The 20,914-nt window shown below is 52.6% G+C and overlaps 1 protein-coding gene across 2 annotated transcripts in view; it reads left to right on the forward strand.

The window, feature by feature from the left end:
• The first annotated feature begins 3,323 nt into the window (after positions 1-3,323).
• mettl24 (methyltransferase like 24) overlaps positions 3,324-20,914 on the forward strand; it is a 192,789-nt gene continuing 175,198 nt past the window's right edge. For both annotated transcript variants that reach the window (XM_038799175.1, XM_038799176.1), the window contains exon 1: positions 3,324-3,670. In XM_038799175.1, coding sequence (XP_038655103.1) covers positions 3,395-3,670 — 276 coding nt within the window. In that variant the 5' untranslated portion in view covers positions 3,324-3,394. The remainder of the gene's footprint in view (positions 3,671-20,914) is intronic.

The raw sequence follows: 20,914 nt of genomic DNA on the forward strand, positions 1-20,914 counted from the left end.
GTGTTATGGAGGTGTGTGTATGGAGTCACGTCTGGCAGTGTATGGAGTCACACCCTGTCAGTGTATGGAGTGTTGGAGTTATGGAGTCAACCTGTCAGTGTATGGGTGTTATGGAGGTGTATGGAGTCACTCCCTGTCAGTGTATGGGGTGTTATGGAGGTGTATGGAGTCCACCCTGTCAGTGTATGGGTGTTATGGAGGTGTATGGAGTCACACCCTGTCATGTATGGAGTGTTATGGAGGTGTATGGAGTCACACCTGTCAGTGTATGGGGTGTTATGGAGGTGTATGGAGTCACACCCTGTCAGTGTATGGGGTGTTATGGAGGTGTATGGAGTCACACCCTGAGTGTATGGGTGTTATGGAGGTGTATGGAGTCACACCCTGTCAGTGTATGGGTGTTATGGAGGTGTATGGAGTCACGCCTGTCAGTGTATGGAGTGTTATGGAGGTGTATGGAGTCACACCCTGTCAGTGTATGGAGTGTTATGGAGGTGTATGGAGTCACACCCTGTCAGTGTATGGGTGTTATGGAGGTGTATGGAGTCACACCCTGTCAGTGTATGGAGTGTTATGGAGGTGTATGGAGTCACACCCTGTCAGTGTATGGAGTGTTATGGAGGTGTGTGTATGGAGTCACACCCTGTCAGTGTATGGAGTGTTATGGAGGTGTATGGAGTCACGCTCTGTCAGTGTATGGGGTGTTATGGAGGTGTATGGAGTCACGCCTGTCAGTGTATGGAGTGTTATGGAGGTGTATGGAGTCACGCTCTGTCAGTGTATGGGTGTTATGGAGGTGTATGGAGTCACGCTCTGTCAGTGTATGGGGTGTTATGGAGGTGTATGGAGTCACACCCTGTCAGTGATGTTATGGAGGTGTATGGAGTCACGCTCTGTCAGTGTATGGTGTTATGGAGGTGTGTGATGTCAGCTCTGTCAGTGTATGGTGTTATGGAGGTGTATGGAGTCACACCCTGTCAGTGTATGGGTGTTATGGAGGTGTATGGAGTCACACCTGTCAGTGTATGGGGTGTTTGGAGGTGTGTATGGAGTCACGCTCTGTCAGTGTATGGGGTGTTATGGAGGTGTATGGAGTCACGCTCTGTCAGTGTATGGGGTGTTATGGAGGGTATGGAGTCACGCCTGTCAGTGTATGGGTGTTATGGAGGTGTATGGAGTCACACCCTGTCAGTGTATGGGTGTTATGGAGGTGTATGGAGTCACACCTGTCAGTGTATGGGTGTTATGGAGGTGTATGGAGTCACGCTCTGTCAGTGTATGGGGTGTTATGGAGGTGTATGGAGTCACACCCTGTCAGTGTTTGGAGTGTTATGGAGGTGTATGGAGTCACACCCTGTCAGTGTATGGGATATTATGAACCTTGTTGATGTTAATAATAATAACTGGTTATTGTCACAAGTAGGCTTCAATGAAGTTACTGTGAAAAGCCCCTAGTCTCCATATTCCGGCGCCTGTTTGGGGAGGCCGGTATGGGAATTGAACCCGCGCTATCCCCAACCCAGATGGATAATCTGGACCACCAGTTCAGAGTGATGTATGTTTCTGGTATAATGTGAGGAATGGGGTACAATCCAGTGAGGGTCAGTCCAGTCAGGTTCACAATTAATAAAGAATATTTATTAACTCAAAAGAAAGCCAAAAACACAGACAAGGACTATAACATGCCATGGCACTTAATTATATCGATGATTATACATACATAATTTTACATGAAACCATCTCTTGCCCTATGTTGCTTGAACTCCTTTCTACAAACACCAAAGATTATTCAGAAACTCTATGAGCTAAATCCAGCAAATAATTACCACAGCCAGGCTAAGGTGGCCTCGTCTGGGAAACAGTCTTCAGGTTCGGTTTGGGAGACATTCAGGGTTATGGGGCTAGGGTAGGGGATTGGCAGGATGCTCTCAGAGGGTCGCACAGACACAATGGGCTGAATGGCCTCTTTCTGCATTGTAGGAATTCTATGGGTTCTATATCTGCAGCTACTGTAGTTCTGTTGTTAGCTGTCTCTCCCTCTCCCCTTTGTGTTTCACAATTATACTATTTATTTCCCTTTGATGTTATTCATCCTGTGGAGTTGGTTTTGGCAGGTACATGTCCATTCCCTTATCTCTCCATTTTGAAGTTACCACCTCCAGAGCCCATTGTTTTCTCTAATCACACATGTAAAATACTGGTTTTCCACTGGTAGGAAAATTCCCATTTCATCATTTCTCCCAACATCTCTAATCAACTCCCTGTTTTATTTTTTTTAATACTAATTTCCCCCACTTCTTAACAGAAGTCCCAACCCCTATGTATATGGGGGAAGGGGGAAAGGTTTTGCAGTTTTTGTTAATGGAGCTTTCTCTGGTGTGTGATTGTGTATCATTGAGGTATGGACCTCTACAGCTTCCCCACCTCAACACCACCTCCTCGCCCCCCCCCCCCCCCCCACACCAATGCCACCTTAACTCCAAAAGAACACAATGCATTGGAGCAGGAGGAGGCCATTCAGCCCTTAGCCCCCCCCCCCCCCCCCCCCACTGTGGTTAGCACTGTGGCTTCACAGCGGCAGGGTCCCAGTTTTGATTCCCGGCTTGGATCACTGTCTGTGCGCAGTCTGCACGTTCTCCCCGTGCGTTTCCACCGGGTGCTCCGGGTTTCCTCCCACAAGTCCCGAAAGATGTGCCTGTTAGGTGAATTGGACATTCTGAATTCTCCCTCGGTGTACCCAAACAGGCGCTGGAACAGGCGACTAGGGGATTTTCACAGTAACTTCATTGCAGTGTTAATAAAGATTATTATTAAAATAAAATCATGGTTGTTCTTAATTCCAACTCCGGTCTCCCCCCCCCCCCCCCCCCCCCAACCCTTAACACCCTTGTACATCAAAACTCTATCAAACTCTGCCTTGAACATATTTAATGACCCAACCTCCACAGCTCTGTGGGGAAGAGAATTCCTCAAATTAAATCCACAAATTAATCACCTCTCATTATTCCAAATCCAGTGGGAATAGGACCAATCTGTTCCAGGGAAGGGGGAAGGGACAGGGCTCCCATGCAGTTCTCTGAGTCTGTTGCTGTGGGGAAACTGGCTGAGTGCAGGGAGAGAGTGGGGAGCACTCCACAGGAAGGGGTTAAGTCTGTGAGAGTGGGTGGGGAGATCCTGGGAGAGTGTGTGCAATATCAGGCAGGGGTTGACAGCTGAGCCTAGGGGGCGGGCTGGGGATGTGCCTGGGACTGGGGATAGGTGAAGAGGGTGGGCTATTACTGAGTGCTGTTTCCTGGCTCTCATTCATTGATGTGACAGCCTGTGCACACTCACTCACAGCAATCCAGAGTCCCAGCTGGAACCGATCATTCTCCCTCCTCCCCTCCCTGAGGACATGTCCTGGAGGAGGCTGGTGCCCCCGGGCTCTGCTGCCCCTCGCTGCCGCTGGATGCTGCCCCTCTGCCTCTCCTCTGCCCTCCTGCTGCTGCTGCTGCTGGCGGTGCTGCCTGGCTTCCGCGGCTCCTGGTCCCCGGGCTCGGGGCTCAGGAGCCCGGGGCAGGAGGAACAGGCGGCCGGGCAGCCGAGCAGGAGTTTGGAACGGGACAGTGCGACAGTCAGGAGCTTGCCCGGGGATTGCTGTCACAGCCCCCTCCGCCAGGGCAGGCGGAAGGTGAGTGAGAGCTTGCAGCTGCCGGGTAAGGAAGGTGGGGAGGGAGGAGAGGAGAGTTACACTCCCAGGGCGAAGCACAGAGCCTAAAGCAACCTTGAGATGGGGAGACACCTTCTAACAGGAACCTGTCCCCTGTGATGGAGTTCTTCCAAACTGGATTAAAACTCCAGTTTAAAAAGTTTAAAAGTTCTGCCCTGGAATGAGAGGCTTCCGTGCTGTTTGGCCCAGACAGCTTCCCCCTGGCTTAACTCTTTACTTTTAGTGTGTTTGTTATAAAGTGAGGATATTGTATGGAATCATAGAATTCCTACAGTGCACAAGAAGGCCATTCGGTCCATCGAGTCTGCACGCGGCCCTTGGAAAGAGCACCCTACTTAAGCCCACAATCTCCACCCTTTCCTGGTAGCCCAGTAACCCCACCTAACCTTTTTTGGACACAAAGGGACAATTTAGCACAGCCAATCCACCTAACCTGAACATCTTGGAGCTGTCAGCTTTGACTATCATCAAAGCGGGTAAATGGATTTGGCATTTGCGTATCAACACAAGAGGCTCAAATGGCCTCCTCCTGCCCTACTTTAAGGGTTTGGGAGCAGTGGAACACTCCTCTGGCTGTGTGCTGCTGTACTTTGAACGTGATTTTTGGCTGCAGAAGGGGATTGGGGGTAGGGGTGGGTGGGGGGGGGGGGGCAGAGTTTGGGGGGGGGTTAAATGGGTGCCAGTGTGTTCCTGCCCTTTACAGTGTAAGCAGCATTATATTAGAGTTCACATTCACAGACTTTTAATATTCAAGTTTTGAAAAATGTAAGCTTATAACTTTGTTTTAAACCAGTGAGCAAAGTCCTGTGAATTATGCTTGTGTACACTTAAACTGGCCCTCCCCTTGAGCAGGGGAGCAATGTGAATGAACCTTCTCCAGTTCTCAGTTGAACAGAACACTTTAGAGAGCAGGGTTTCCATCACCAGCATTGCAGATTGATGGCAGCAACCTTCTTACTTGATTTTTGGAGAAAAATATAATTTTCCGCTGATGCTCCAAGGGGCAAATGAAAGCTGGTTGCTCCAGGCATGGCAGGAAGATTGTGTTTCATTATTATGGCTTGAACAGTTTTGGGCATTTGAAAGTTGGGGAGGTCATAAGGAAGTGTGTGTGGTAGCCCCTCCATGGCGATGAGCCCAAGCACCACCACATGAGGGGCAAGGCTCATGGTCTCCATAGCAGCTGTAGCTGTCAAAATTATACTGCTGTCCAATAAACTCCACCAATCGTTCATTGTTCCTGCACTTCCCATCTGCTGGTTTTGCACTGTCCTCAAAATCCTGTTTTCTCAATAAATGGCTTTTGTTGTCACAACATGTTTGATACCGGTGTTGTGCAGTCTGTTAGCCAGATGTGGTTGATTGGGAATCCAGATGTGGCAAAGTTCATCTCTTGATTAGTAAATAAAAAATGTGTAACAGACTCTATGTTGGGCAGGGTGTTCTCAATATTCATTGGTAAGAGTACCAGACAAAAATTAGTGTTTAATAAAATTTATTGTGAGGGCTTTACTTCCTTAGCTATTATGGTAGAATGTTGAAGTGCATTTACCTGTATTATGAGAGTAAGTAAAGATTTTCTGCTGAAATTAGTGCATGTGACTGAAACTTTGTTGCCACAACCAAACCTACGGCTTGACAATGATTTCTGTTGGACAATACTGCTTTATACCTACTCTCAGTGAGTGTACAAAGTGTGTGGAGCTTTTGTTGCCTTCTAAGTGCAGTGAACAATGAATGTGTAAACATTGTTTCTCTCTCATTTCTCTGCCCCTCCCCGATTGTAGAATAACAGGACCGAATATCATGCAGGCACATCCGTTTATTTTGGAATCTTTTTGTTCCACAGTATCAATTGTAAAATCACGGATAGGCATTTCCTAGAAAGATCAAACTTGATCAAAAAGCACGGCTGAAAAAAATATGAAGCGTCCTGTTGAAGCTTCTCGCTTTAGCTCATCAGGTCAGACCGGAGAACAAATTTCAAAGGGAGCAACGACTTACTACTCGTGCAAAAAAGGGAGCTGAATTGGTTGGCAAGATGGGCTCTGATTGGTTGAGACATGGTCATAGAGATTGCACCAGGGAACAGTTTAATTGCCATGCTTTTAGTTAAAGTCAAATCTGTTTGGTCAAGGCATTGCCATGGTGACTGAACATGGAATGGCTGTCCCTAAGCTTTTTTTTATTGACAAGAATGTATATGTAGATTCTGGAGTGCATAAGTGAGCTATGCTGTGACCTGACATTGGTTGTTAGTGCAGTTCTTAGCACAATCGGGATTGTTTAGCAAGTGTTGCCCAATCATGTACACTAGTAGGTGGGATTTGCCAGTCCGCAGAGGTGACCCCCCCCCCCCTCCTCCTGCAGTGGGTACCTTGGTGGCAGGCTGGAGCAATGCGAGCGACCATTGACTTCAATATTGAGAGGATGTTTCCTCTTGGGGAGAGTCTCAGATCAGAGGGCATTATCCTAGAGTAAGGGGGTCATTAATTTAAGACAGAGATGAGGAGGAATTTCTTGCTAATGACAAGCCGTCTGTGCTGCCAGAACCCCCCCCCCCCCCCCCCCCCCCCCCCCCCCCCCCCCACCTCCAGTGGGGGCCCAGAAAACCTTGGCCTATATTTTCAGTTCTGCAATCAGGAGCTGTTTGGGTACAGTCAGTAGTTTCCCTGTTGCAGACAGCCAAAGGGATTTACTGTTTGATACAATCCACCAGTTATTGAGAAGTACAGACCACATACTTGGCATCATACCAGTCAATCACTGTGTACCCATTGGTGCATTGTGTAGCCTAACCAAGTAACAGGAATTATTTCCCTGCCTGTTAAGGCACCTTGAAGTATGATATCTATCATTGACAAGTGGGCCAGTAACCAGAGGACAGCGCCTTAAGATAATTGGGAAAGAAACCAGTGGGGACATGAGTAGTAGATTTGTTTAATGCATTGAGATATTATGATCTAGAATTCATTGTTTGAAAGACGAGTGGGAACAAATTCACTGGTAACTTTCAAAAGGGGATTAGATAGTTTTGTGCAAAGGAAACATTTGCAGGGCACTGGCGACAGGGCAGAAGAGTGGTGCTGAGAGGATAGATCTTTTAACGAGCAGGCACAGGCAAATGTGCCCAATGGCCTTCTATAGTGGGGTACTGTTGCTAAATGTTGCTAAGTGTGCTTAACACCTAATTGCTCTGTTTTATAACCTTGCTTTAGAGTCGCCAGGTATCTTTACGATACCACCACGAGGTTCCAGTTCAAGTGCTGATCAATAACTCAATACACCAGTTAGTAAGGTTCAAATCAAAACACATTTATTATACACACAGTCAATCGCTACTCATGCATAAAATACTACTCACTAGACTATCTCTAACACCAATAGGCCAATACTTAGCTTTGGAAACTGGCCCACCAGGTCAGGGGAACAAATGGCCTTTCGTTCGATTCTGAGTCTGCAGGCTTCCAGCTGGTATAGACTAATGGTTAGGAGCGGCTATCTCGTAGCGTGCATTGACTGGACACTTACTTGGTTGGTGCAGCTGCTAGGCACAGGTCAAGGGTTAGAACATAGAACACTACAGCGCAGTACGGGCCCTTCGGCCCTCGATGTTGCGCCGACCTGTGAAACCATCTGAAGCCTATCTGACCTACACTATTCCATATTCATCCATATGTCTATCCAGTGACCACTTAAATGCCCTTAAAGTTGGCGAGTCTACTATTATTGCAGGCAGGGCGTTCCACACCCCTACTACTCTCTGAGTAAAGAAACTGCCTCTGACATCTGTCCTATATCTCTCACCCCTCAATTTAAAGCTATGTCCCCTCGTGTTGGTCATCACCATCCGAGGAAAAAGACTCTCACTGTCCACCCTATCTAACCCTCTGACTATCTTATATGTCTCTATTAAGTCACCTCTCAGCCTTCTCCTCTCTAACGAAAACAACCTCAATTCCCTGAGCCTTTCCTCGTAAGACCTTCCCTCCATACAAGGCAACATCCTAGTAAATCTCCTCTGAACCCTTTCCAAAGCTTCCACATCCTTCCTATAATGTGGTGACCAGAACTGCACGCAGTACTCCAGGTGTGGCCGCACCAGAGTTATGTACAGCTGCAGCATGACCTTGTGGTTCCGAAACTCAATCCCCCTGCTTATAAAGGCTAGCACACCATATGCCTTCTTAACAGCCCTATTAACCTGGGTGGCAACTTTCAGGGATTATGTACCTGGATGCCGAGATCTCTCTGTTCATCTACACTACCAAGAATCTTGCCATTAGCCCAGTACTCTGCATTCCTGTTACTCCTTCCAAAGTGAACCACCTCACACTTTTCCGCATTAAACTCCATCTGCCACCTCTCAGCCCAGCTCTGCAGCTTATCTATGTCCCTCTGTATCCTATAACATCCTTCAGCACTATCCACAACTCCACCGACCTTCGTGTCATCTGCAAATTTACTAACCCATCCTTCTACACCCTCTTCCAGGTCATTTATAAAAATGACAAACAGCAGTGGCCCCCAAAACAGATCCTTGCGGTACACCACTAGTAACTGAACTCCAGGATGAACATTTGCCATCAACCACCACCCTCTGTCTTCTTTCAGCTAGCCAATTACTGATCCAAACCGCTAAATCACCTTCAATTCCATACTTCCTTATTTTCTGCAATAGCCTACCGTGGGGAACCTTATCAAACGCCTTACTGAAATCCATATACACCACATCAACAGCTTTACCCTGATCCACCTGTTTGGTCACCTTCTCAAAAAACTCAATAAGGTTTGTGAGACATGACCTACCCTTCACAAAACCGTGTTGAGTATCGCTAATCAACTTGTTCTTTTCAAGATGATTATAAACCCTATCTCTTATAACCTTTTCCAACATTTTACCCACAACCGAAGGCTCACAGGTCTATAATTACCAGGGTTGTCTCTACTCCCCTTCTTGAACAAGGGGACAACATTTGCTATCCTCCAGTCTTCCGGCACTATTCCTGTCGACAAAGACGACATAAAGATCAAGGACAAAGGCTCAGCAATCTCCTCCCTGGCTTCCCAGAGAATCCTAGGATAAATCCCATCTGGCCCAGGGGACTTATCTATTTTGACATTTTCTAAAATTGCTAACACCTCCTCCTTTTGAACCTCAATTCCATCTAGCCTGGTCGACTGAACCTGAGTGTTCTCCTCGACAACATTGTCTTTCTCCAGTGTAAACACTGACGAAAAATATCCATTTAATGCTTCCCCTATCTCCTCTGATTCCACACACAACTTTCCACTACTATCCTTGATTGGCCCTAATCTTACTCGAGTCATTCTTTTGTTCCTGATATACCTATAGAAAGCCTTAGGGTTTTCCTTGATCCTATCCGCCAACGACTTTTCGTGTCCTCTCCTCGCTCTTCTTAACTCTCCCTTTAGGTCCTTCCTGGCTAACTTGTAACTCTCAAGTGCCCTAACTGAGCCTTCATGTCTCATCCTAACATAAGCCTTCTTCTTCCTCTTGACAAGTGCTTCAACTTCCTTAGTAAACCACGGCTCCCTTGCTCGACAACTTCCTCCCTGCCTGACTGGTACATACTTATCAAGGACACGCAGTAGCTGTTCCTTGAAAAGCTCCACATTTCGATTGTACCCATCCCCTGCAGTTTCCTTCCCCATCCTATACCTCCTAAATCTTGCCGAATAGCATCATAATTGCCTTTCCCCCAGCTATAATTCTTGCCTTGCGGTATATACCTATCCCTGCCCATTGCTAAAGTAAACATAACCGAGTTGTGATCACTATCACCAAAGTGCTCACCTACATCTAAATCTAACACCTGGCCGGGTTCATTACCCAGTACCAAATCCAATGTGGCCTCGCCCCTTGTTGGCCTGTCTACATACTGTGTCAGAAAACCCTCCTGCACACACTGCACAAAAACTGACCCATCTATAGTACTCGAACTATAGTATTTCCAGTCAATATTTGGAAAGTTAAAGCCCCCCATAACAACTACCCTGTTACTGTCGCTCCTGTCAAGAATCATCTTTGCAATCCTTTCCTCTACATCTCTGGGACTATTCGGAGGTCTATAGACAACTCCCAACAGGGTGACCTCTCCTCTACTGTTCCTAACCTCGGCCCATACTGCCTCAGTAGACGAGTCCTCAAGCGTCCTTTCTACCGCCGTAATACTTTCCTTGATTAACAATGCCACACCCCCCCCCCTCTTTTACCATCTTCTCTGTTCTTACAGAAACATCTAAATCCTGGAACCTGCAACAACCATTCCTGTCCCTGCTCTACCCATGTCTCCGAAATCGCCACAACATCGAGATCCCAGGTACCAACCCATGCTGCAAGCTCACCCACCTTATTCCGGATGCTCCTGGCGTTGAAGTAGACACACTTCAAACCAGCGTCCTGCTTGCCGGTGCCCTCTTTCGAACTTTTAACCCTATCCCTGACCTCACTACTCTCAACATCCTGTACACTGGGACTACAATTTAGGTTCCCATCCCCCTGCTGAATTAGTTTAAACCCCCCCGAAGAGCACTAGCAAATCTCCCTCCCAGGATATTGGTACCCCTCTGGTTCAGGTGAAGACCATCCTGTTTGTAGAGGTCCCACCTACCCCAGAATGAGCCCCAATTATCCAGGAAACCAAAACCCTCCCTCCTGCACCATCCCTGTAGCCACGTGTTCAACTCCTCTCTCTCCTTATTTCTTACTTCGTTAGCACGTGGCACGGGTAACAACCCAGAGATAACAACTCTGTTTGTTCTAGCTCTCAGCTTCCACCCTAGCTCCCTGAATTTCTGTCTCAAATCCCCATCTCTCTTCCTACCTATGTCGTTGGTACCTATGTGGACCACGACTTGGGGCTGCTCCCCCTCCCCCTTAAGGATCCCAAAAACACGATCAGAGACATCACGAACCCTGGCACCTGGGAGGCAACACACCAACCGTGAGTCTCTTTCGTTCCCACAGAACCTCCTGTCTGTTCCTCTAACTATGGAGTCCCCAATGACAAGTGCTCTGTTCCTCTTCTCCCTTCCCTTCTGAGCAACAGGGACAGACTCTGTGCCAGAGACCTGCACCCTATTGCTTACCCCTGGTAAGTCGTCCCCCTCAACAGTATCCAAAACGGTATACTTGTTATAGAGGGGAACGACCACAGGGGATCCCTGCACTGCCTGCCGGTTCCCTCTGCCTCCCCTGACGGTAACCCATCTACTTTCTTCTTTTACCTGAGGTGTGACTACCTCCCTATAACTCCTCTCAATAACCTCCTCCGCCTCCCGAATGATCCGAAGTTCATCCAGCTCCAGCTCCAGGTCCCTAATGCGGCTCTCGAGGAGCTGGAGTTGGGTGTACTTCCCGCAGATGTAGTCAGAAGGGACACGAGAGGTGACCCTTTCCTCCCACATTCTGCTGTTGTTTCGAGCTGCTGAGAGACCCTGCCAAGAAGGATGAATTGAACTTGGGGACTCTACTTTATAGTCCCCAGGGGCTTTGCGCCCTTTTGGGCGGACCCCGTACCTGGTTCCAAGTGATTGGACTGAGTTCTGATCACTTGGATCGATTTCTCCAATACTGGAGCTGTTCCCTGATCGCTGGGCGGTTCCTAAGTGTCCGTTGGCCTCCCTTTGTTTTGGCTCCCGCTGGCGCCGAGCAGTCTGGCTTGGCCTCGATTACCTTAACTGTTTCAATTGTTCCCGGGGATTGCTCATCAATATGTAGATGGTCGTCAGTTTCAATGCTGTCTGGGTTTCTGCAAGTTCTAATATACAGGAGATTTTGCACCTGCTTGTTTTCCTGCGTTTGGCCAATTTTCCCTGCATTCTTAGCGGATCTCCATTTTAAAGTCGGGAAGTGGCCAACCCAGGTGGCTACAGTACGATTCTATGAGGCTCGATGATGCCGGATTCTGGACTGCAGCATCAAATTGCTTTCAAACTGTGTTTCAAGAGAGCCCCTTGAAAACACCTGATTAACGATTTCAAAATTACTTTCTCTTTGCTGCCTCACGACGCCGAGGACCCGGGTTCGATTCCGGCTCTGGGTCACTGTCTGTGTGGAGTTTGCATATTCTCCCCATGTTTGTGTGGGTCTTGCCCCCACAACCCAAAGATATGCAGAGTAGGTGAATTGGCCATATGTTTTCATTAAAACAGTAAAACATATAGACAAGGCCATGCTAAACTGGTCACCCTTCCATCAATCAGAAGGTACAGAAGTCTGAAGACTCGCACATTCAGACATAGGAACAGCTTCTTCCCCACAGCTACAAGACTCCTTAACGACTTCCCCTCGGACTGATCTGTTCCCGGTAAGAACGCTATTCACGACGCCTTATGCTGCTCTTGCTCATGTATTAGCGTTGTTTGGAGCGTTGTTTGGCCACTTCCGCACTGTAACCAATCACTGTTTGTCGATGTACCATTTGTCAATGTTCTCTGTTGATTATTCTTTTGTCTACTATGTACGTACTGTGTACGTTTCCTCGGCCGCAGAAAAATACTTTTCACTGTACTTCGGTACATGGGACAATAAATCAAATATATCAAAATCAAATCAAATTGCCCCTTAATTGGAAAAAAATAATTGGGTACTCTAAATTTAAAAAAAATACTAATAATTTCCCTTGATCTGGTAAGATCGAACTTGGGCTCGTTCCCAATTATCTTACTCAGAACGAGGAATTGGAAGATTAATTTACAGTATGGTTGCTGTGTGGCTATGGAATAGCTTAGCTTCCCTCCAACACAGTTATGGTTGACGTACACTGAAGCTGGTGACAGATCAGAGAACTTATGGAAAACAAATGGGTGATTTATTTTCAAAGTTAATTGGACATTGCTAAGCAGCTGTTTCGCAATTAACTTTTGTAAGAAAGTGCAGCGTTGGCTATCAAGCATGAAGCAGGATTGAGAATTTGAAACTCATTTCAGATAGGGCAGATGTGTCCAGCAAACAGAACAGACATTCATCCTGCCAATCGAGGAACTATGGGCAATTGGTGAGAGGATATGCCACTTTATAAGCGTAGGACTGTTATGCCATGTAACACGATTGTCAGGAATTTCCTCAGGAACTGTCCTGCTCCGCTGCTGTAACTTCAGCAGAAGCCCCATTTACACTTGGGTTTCTATGGAACTTCCACTAGTAGGTGCAGGAGAAGCCCCGATATATTTGAAAAGTTTGTTCATGGCATCTTTTTTTAAATTTAGAGTATCCAATTCCTTTCTTTCCCCAATTAAGGGGCAGTTTAGCATGGCCAATTCACCTACCCTGCACATCTTTGGGCTGTGGGGGTGAGACCCACGCAGACATGGGGAGAACGTGCAAATTCCACATGGGCAGTGACCCAGAGCCGGGTTCGAACCCGGGTCCTCAGCGGCGTGATGCACCAGTGCTAACCGCTGTGTCGCCGTGCCGCCCTTTGTTCATGGGATCTTGGCTCGCATTGGCAAGGCCAACGTTTATTGGCCATCCATAAATGCCCTTCAGGACATAGTGGTGACACATATTATTGGATTGTTAAAGTGTTGCCACTTTACTGTATTACTTCTGGGTTATTAGTCGCCTCTCCAACTTGCTAGGTCATTTAGAGTTTAATTATTCTTGGGCAGATCCTAATGTCTAAGTGGTCAGAGTGGATCTCTTTGTGCACATTATCTTATACATTATTGTACATGTGCCCTCTAGTAAGAATTATGCTGGGATTGATCGGCGTTCTTTTCAACTAACAGGGAATTGGAAGAAAGAGTGGGACAAGGATTGTGCAAAAACAAATGAGACAGACAACTTAAGGAGGTTGGGCATGGTGCCAGGAGCAAATTCCAGGACTGAAGCAGAGACCTGGATTTCTGGTTGTCACATTTTGCTTGCCTGCTCGCCCAGCCCACCCCCAGCCCGCTCCCTGTGCCCTCCCTCAGCCTGCTCGCCCAGCCCACCCCCAGCCTGCTCGCCCAGCCCACCCCCAGCCTGCTCGCCCAGCCCACCCCCAGCCTGCTCGCCCAGCCCACGCCCAGCCTGCTCCCCGTGCCCACCCCCAGCCCGCTCCCCGTGCCCACCCCCAGCCCGCTCCCTGTGCCCTCCCTCAGCCTGCTCGCCCAGCCCACCCCCAGCCAGCTCCCCGTGCCCACCCCCAGCCTGCTCCCTGTGCCCACCCCCATCCCGCTCCCTGTGCCCTCCCCCAGCCCGCTCCCTGTGCCCTCCCCAGCCCGCTCCCTGTGCCCTCCCCCAGCCTGCTCGCCCAGCCCACCCCCAGCCTGCCCACCCCCAGCCCGCTCCCTGTGCCCACCCCCAGCCCGCTCACCCAGCCCGCTCCCCGTGCCCACCCCCAGCCCGCTCCCCGTGCCCTCCCTCAGCCTGCTCGCCCAGCCCACCCCAGCCCGCTCCTCGTGCCCACCCCCAGCCTGCTCCCCGTGCCCACCCCCAGCCTGCCGACCCCCAGCCTGCTCCCCGTGCCCACCCCAAGCCCGCTCGCCCAGCCCACCCCAGCCTGCTCCCTGTGCCCACCCCCAGCCGGCTCCCCGTGCCCATCCTCAGCCTGCTCCCTGTGCCCACCCTCAGCCTGCTCCCCGTGCCCACCCCCAGCCTGCTCGCCCAGCCCGCTCCCCGTGCCCACCCCCAGCCGGCTCCCCGTGCCCACCCCCAGCCTGCTCCCCGTGCCCACCCCCAGCCCACTCCCTGTGCCCACCCCAGCCCGCTCGCCCAGCCCGCCCCAGCCAGCTCCCCCTACCCACCCCCAGCCTGCTCCATGTGCCCACCCCCAGCCCGCTCCCCGTGCCCACCCTCTGCCTGCTCCCCGTGCCCACCCCCAGCCCGCTCCCCGTACCCACCCCCAACCTGCTCCCCGTGCCCTCCCCCAGCCTGCCCTCCCCCAGCCGGCTCCCCGTGCCCACACCCAGCCTGCTCCCCGTGCCCTCCCCCAGCCCGCTCCCCGTGCCCTCCCCCAGCCTGCTCCCCGTGCCCTCCCTCAGCCTGCTCCCCGTGCCCTCCCCCAGCCGGCTCCCCATGCCCACCCCCAGCCCGCTCCCCGTGCCCACCCCCAGCCCGCTCCCCGTGCCCACCCTCAGCCTGCTCCCCGTGCCCACCCCCAGCCTGCTCCCCGTGCCCACCCCCAGCCGGATCCCTGTGCCCCCAGCCCGCTCCTCGTGCCCACCCCCAGCCTGCTCCCCGTGCCCACCCCCAGCCCGCTCCCCGTGCCCACCCCCAGCCCGCTCCCCGTGCCCACCCCCAGCCTGCTCCCTGTGCCCACCCCCAGCCCGCTCCCCGTGCCCACCCTCAGCCTGCCCACCCCCAGCCTGCTCCCCGTGCCCACCCTAGCCTGCTCCCCATGCCCACCCCAGCCCGCTCCCTGTGCCCACCCCCAGCCCGCTCCCCGTGCCCACACCCCCAGCCCGCTCCCCGTGCCCACCCCCAGCCTGCTCCCCGTGCCCACCCCCAGCCCGCACCCCATGCCCACCCCCAGCCCGCTCCCCGTGCCCACCCCCAGCCCGCTCCCCGTGCCCACCCCAGCCCGCTCCCCGTGCCCACCCTCAGCCTGCTCCCCGTGCCCTCCCCCAGCCTGCTCCCCGTGCCCACCCCCATCCTGCTCCCTGAGCCCACACCCAGCCTGCCCACCCCCAGCCTGCTCCCCGTGCCCTCCCTCAGCCTGCCCACCCCCAGCCTGCTCCCCGTGCCCACCCCCAGCCCGCTCCCCGTGCCCACCCCAGCCTGCCCACCCCCAGCCTGCTCCCCGTGCCCACCCCCAGCCTGCTGCCCGTGCCCACCCCCAGCCTGCTCCCCGTGCCAACCCCCAGCCCGCTCGCCCAGCCCACCCCCAGCCTGCTCCCTGTGCCCACCCCCAGCCGGCTCCCCGTGCCCACCCTCAGCCCGCTCCCTGTGCCCACCCCCAGCCTGCTCCCTGTGCCCTCCCCCATCCTGCTCCCTGTGCCCACCCCCAGCCCGCACCCCGTGCCCACCCCCAGCCCGCTCTCCGTGCCCACCCCAGCCCGCTCCCCATGCCCACCCCCAGCCTGCTCCCCGTACCCACCCCCAGCCTGCTCCCTGTGCCCAACCCCAGCCCGCTCCCCGTGCCCACCCCCAGCCTGCTCCCCGTGCCCACCCCCAGCCCGCTCCCCGTGCCCACCCCCAGCCGGCTCCCCGTGCCCACCCTCTGCCTGCTCCCCGTGCCCACCCCCAGCCCGCTCCCCGTGCCTTCCCCCAGCCTGCTCCCCGTGCCCTCCCCCAGCCGGCTCCCCGTGCCCACCCCCAGCCTGCTCCCCGTGCCCACCCTCAGCCCCCTCCCCGTGCCCTCCCCCAGCCTGCTCGCCCAGCCCGCTCCCCGTGCCCTCCCCCAGCCTGCTCGCCCAGCCCGCTCCCCGTGCCCACCCCAGCCCGCTCCCCGTGCCCACCCCCAGCCCGCTCCCCGTGCCCACCCCCAGCCTGCTCCCCGTGCCCACCCCCAGCCCACTCCCTGTGCCCTCCCTCACCCTGCCCACCCCCAGCCTGCTCCCCGTGCCCACCCCAGCCTGCTCCCCGTGCCCACCCCAGCCTGCTCCCCGTGCTCACCCCAGCCCGCTCCCCATTCCCACCCCCAGCCCGCTCCCCGTGCCCTCCCCAGCCTGTTCACCCTGCCCACCCCCAGCCTGCTCCCCGTGCCCACCCCCAGACTGCTCCCCGTGCCCTCCCTCAGCCTGTTCACCCTGCCCACCCCCAGACTGCTCCCCGTGCCCACCCCCAGCCTGTTCACCCTGCCCACCCCCCAGACTGCTCCCCGTGCCCACCCCCAGCCTGCTCCCCGTGCCCTCCCCCAGCCCCCTCCCTGTGCCCACCCCCAGCCTGCTCCCCGTGCCCTCCCCCATCCCGCTCCCCGTGCCCACCCCAGCCTGCTCCCCGTGCCCTCCCCCAGCCCCCTCCCTGTGCCCACCCCCAGCCTGCTCCCCGTGCCCTCCCCCATCCCGCTCCCCGTGCCCACCCCCAGCCTGTTCACCCTGCCCACCCCCGAGACTGCTCCCTGTGCCCACCCCCAGCCTTCTCGCCCTGTCCACCCCCAGCCTGCTCCCTCTGCCCACCTGCTCCCTGTGCCAGCCCCAGCCTACCCGATAACAGGGTAGGCGTAAACGGGTCATAAGGATCCGTGCTGGGTCTCAACTTTTTACCATTTAAATAAATGTCTTGGGTGAAGGGACCAAAGGTATTACTGCTAATCTGCTGATGACACAAAGGTACACAGGACAGTGAGGTGTGAAGAGGACATAAGGAGGCTACAAAGGGACATGGGTAGGTTAAGTGAATGCGCAGAAACTTGCAAGTGGAGTATACTGTGGGAAAATGTGAAATTGTCCATTTTGTAAGAAAAAATAAAAAAGAAACACATTGGGCGGAATTCTCCGCAAGGCCCGACGCCGTTGTGAAACCTGGAGAGGTTAACAACGGCGTCGGAAACCTCTCCCGGCCCCCTATTCTCCCCTACCCGGGGGGATAGGCGGGCCGTACCGGGAAACTCGGCGGCCGGGCCTTGTCCCTGGCTTCAAGACCCGTCACGCCAAGAATGACGCCGCGGCGGAGCCTAATGACGTCAGCCGCGCATACGCGGCTTGGACAGCTCAAACCCGCGCATGCCCGGTTGCCGTCTTTCCCCTCAGCCGCCCCGCAAGACGTGACGGCTTGATCTTATGGGGTGGCGGAGGGGAAAGAGTGCGTCCCCTTGAGACGCCGGCCCGACGATCGGTGGGCGCCGATCGCAGGCCAGTCCCCTACCGAGCACGGTCGTGGTGCTTGATCCCCGATCCGCCCCCCCTAGGCCCCACACTTACCTGGTGCGCCATGTTCGCAACGGCAGTGACCAGGTGTGGTTGCCGCCGTGCGAACAGGTCGGGAACGGCAGGCCGCTCGGCCAATCCAGGTCGGAGAATCGCGGGCCGCCGTGAAAACCGGCGGCCCGCGTTTCTCTGAGCGGCGTGTCGGAAAACCGTACACGCCATTTTGGGGGGATGTGGGAGAATAGCGGGAGATGCGGGAGCGGACCGCCCACTATTCTCCCACCCATCGTGGTTGCGGAGAATCGCGCCCTTTGTCTAAAAGCTGTGAGATTGAGAGACCTAGGGCGAGATTCTCCGCAAATGCGGAGAATCGTAAAGGCTGCCGTGGGACAGGCCGTGACCCACGGCAGCCTTCACGTCCACTTCCGGCGCCGTTTCTCCCCCCCGGGTGGGGCTAGGAGCGCAGCCCCGTGCGTCACGGCCTTGACGACGGGCATCAAGGCCGCACGTCAAGCGTCACGCCGGCTGACGTGGCCGATGACATCAGCCGCGCATGCGCAGGTTGGACAACGCCAACCCGCAAATGCGCGGTTGGCGTCTTTTCCCTCAGCCGCCCTGCAAGACGTGGCGGCTTGATCTTGCGGGACGGCAGAGGGAAAAGAGTGCGTCCGTTACTATGCCCCCCTTGGCACGGCCGTGGTACTGCCGTGCCAATCGGGCCCCCAGATTCCCCAAACGGGAATCTGGCGCCCGTTTCACGACGGCAGCAAGCAGTTGTGTTTGCTGCCGTGTTGGAACGGGCGTGAAGGCCCGGCCGCTCGGCCCATCGGCTCGGAGAATCGCCACTCGCCGTAAAAAACGGCAAGCGGCGTTTCGTGGTGTGAGTCGGGTGTGGGGGGGGGGGGGTGGGTGGAGAATAGCAGGAGGGCGTGAAAAATGTCGGGAGGCCCTCCCGCTATTCTTCCACCCGGCGTGGGGGACGGAGAAAAGGCCTGGATCACAAAAGGAAAGTGTGTAGGTAAAGCAAGTAATTAGGAAAGCTAATGGAATGTTAGCATTTATTGTGAAAGGAATTGAATATATAAGTAGGGAGGTTATGCTTCCATTAGGCAGGGCATTGGTGAGACCAATTTGGAGTGCTGTTTAAGGAAGGATGTAAGCGGGTTGGGAATAGTTCAGAGAAGGTTCACTAGACTAATTCCTGGAGCGGGTGGGTGGTCTAATCGGGAAAGTTTGAACAGCCTGGGCTTGTATCCGCTGCAGTTTAGAGAGTAAGAGGCAATTTAATTGAAAAATAAGATCCAGAAGGGTTTTGACAGGGTGGAAGTGAAGAGGATGTTTCCTCTTGTGGGGGAACCTAGTTTTAGGGGCCAATTTTTCGAAATGAGGGTAATCCATTTTGGACAAAGGTGAGGAGAATTTTTAGCTGTCAGCAGGATTGTGAGTATTTAGAACTCTTCTTCAAAAAACTGGTGGAGTCTTTGAATATTTTGAATGCAGAGGTAGCAAGAGGGTGAAAGAACATTGTGAGTCGGTGGGAATGTGGGGTTGAGATTGCAATCAGGTTAGCCATGATCTTATTGAATGGTGGAGCAGGCTCGAGGGGCCGAGTGGCCCACTCCTGCTCCTAATTTGTACGCTCGGATGCTTGTACTGGCTTCAATTTTCTTGCACATCAGCCATGCAAGAATTCACAAAACCCATGACAAGTGGCATGGAGTTTCTTAGGTGGGCCATCAGGCTTGTTAGCGAGTGATCGCTGAAGAAGAAGGGAGTTTGGGGAATTCTATCCTGGTTTCTTTTGACTTTCTGGGATTTTTACTTAGCTTTGTAGAGTTGTGGATCTGTGCAAGCTTTCCAACTTAACAACCTTTTTGCTTGTGGATTGCATACAAAGTTTCTCTTTATGGTCAATGGCTGGAGGAATTCTGGCTTCAGTCACTGTTCTGTGTCTTAAAGAATTGAAACTACTGCCCCAGTGTCTAATTTGAAATTTGTGTCCGTTGACCACAATGTCTGCGCTCCAATGATTCCCATTTGATCCTGCAATTTCTTGCAAGAATGACACTTCATTATTTTGTTCTTCTTTAGCTGTTTGGATGGTGCATGGTTTTAGTTGTTGCTCCTTTAATGTTGGCCGCAGTAGCTTTTACCCTGCTACATACCAATTTACCCAGCCTCTCTTGAGATAGAGAACCTAGTGGAGTGATGCAGCAACAACAATCTCTCCCTCAATGCCAGTAAATTAAAGAGCTGGCCATTGACTTCAGAAAGCAAAGTACTGTACACACCCTTGTCAGCATTAATGGGGCCGAGGTGGAGATGGTTACTGTAGCAGTTTCAAATTACGAGGGTACACATCTCCAAAAATCTGTCCTGGTCCTCCCACGTTGATGCTACCACCAAGAAAGCACAACAGCGCCTTAACTTCCTCCGGAAACGAAGGAAATTCAGCATGTCCACATTAACACTTACCAACGTTTACAGATGCACCACAGAAAGCATCTTATCAGGCTGCATCACAGCCTGGTATGGCAACTGCTCGGCTCAAGACCGCAAGAAACTTCAGGAGTCGTGAACACCGCCCAGTCCATCACACGAACCTGCCTCCCATCCATTGACTCCATCTACACCTCCCGCTGCCGGGGGAAAGCGGGCAGCATAATCAAGGATCCCTCCCACCCGGCTTACTCACTCTTCCAACTTCTTCCATCAGGCAGGAGATACAGACGTCTGAGAACACGCACGAACAGACTCAAAAACAGCTTCTTCCCCACTGTCACCAGACTCCTAAATGACCCTCTTATTGACTGACCTGATTAACACTACACCCTGTATACTTCACCTGATGCCAGTGTTATCGAGTTACATTGTGTACCTTGTGTTGCCTTATTATGTATTTTCTTTTATTTCTTTTTATTTTCATGTACTTAATGATCTGTTGAGCTGCTCGCAGAAAAATACTTTTCACTGTCTCTCAGTACATGTGACAATAAACAAATCCAAATCCAAATCTTCTTGCAGGAAGGGCACTCTGCATTTATGGCAGAAGATTGTTCATACCCATGCAGCCTTTTCCCACCACACTGCTAACACTATATAATGACGCTGCCATGTTCACTTTATCCTTGTTTCAGCTCAAGTGTACCAGTTGTTTTTCTCCACGAGACTCATTCTTCACCTCAAATAAAAATGTGTCATCTTGCTTTCTTTCTTCTGCCTGTCCTACTATCTGCAATAGCCTTCAATCGGGTTAAATCTTCCCTTCACTGAAGAAAACCAGATAACACCTCTTCTCAGACGTCTCCAACTGTGCAATCCTGAATTAATTCATTTTTCAGCATTCCATATTTACAATTCTTAGCCAACCTTTATAAATTATTAATGAGAGAATCTATGCTTTCTCCTGGTCTTTGGACATGCTGATTGAATTTCGTTTTCTCAATC

This window comes from Scyliorhinus canicula, chromosome 6, assembly GCF_902713615.1.
Source record: "Scyliorhinus canicula chromosome 6, sScyCan1.1, whole genome shotgun sequence".
Taxonomy (NCBI): domain Eukaryota; kingdom Metazoa; phylum Chordata; class Chondrichthyes; order Carcharhiniformes; family Scyliorhinidae; genus Scyliorhinus; species Scyliorhinus canicula.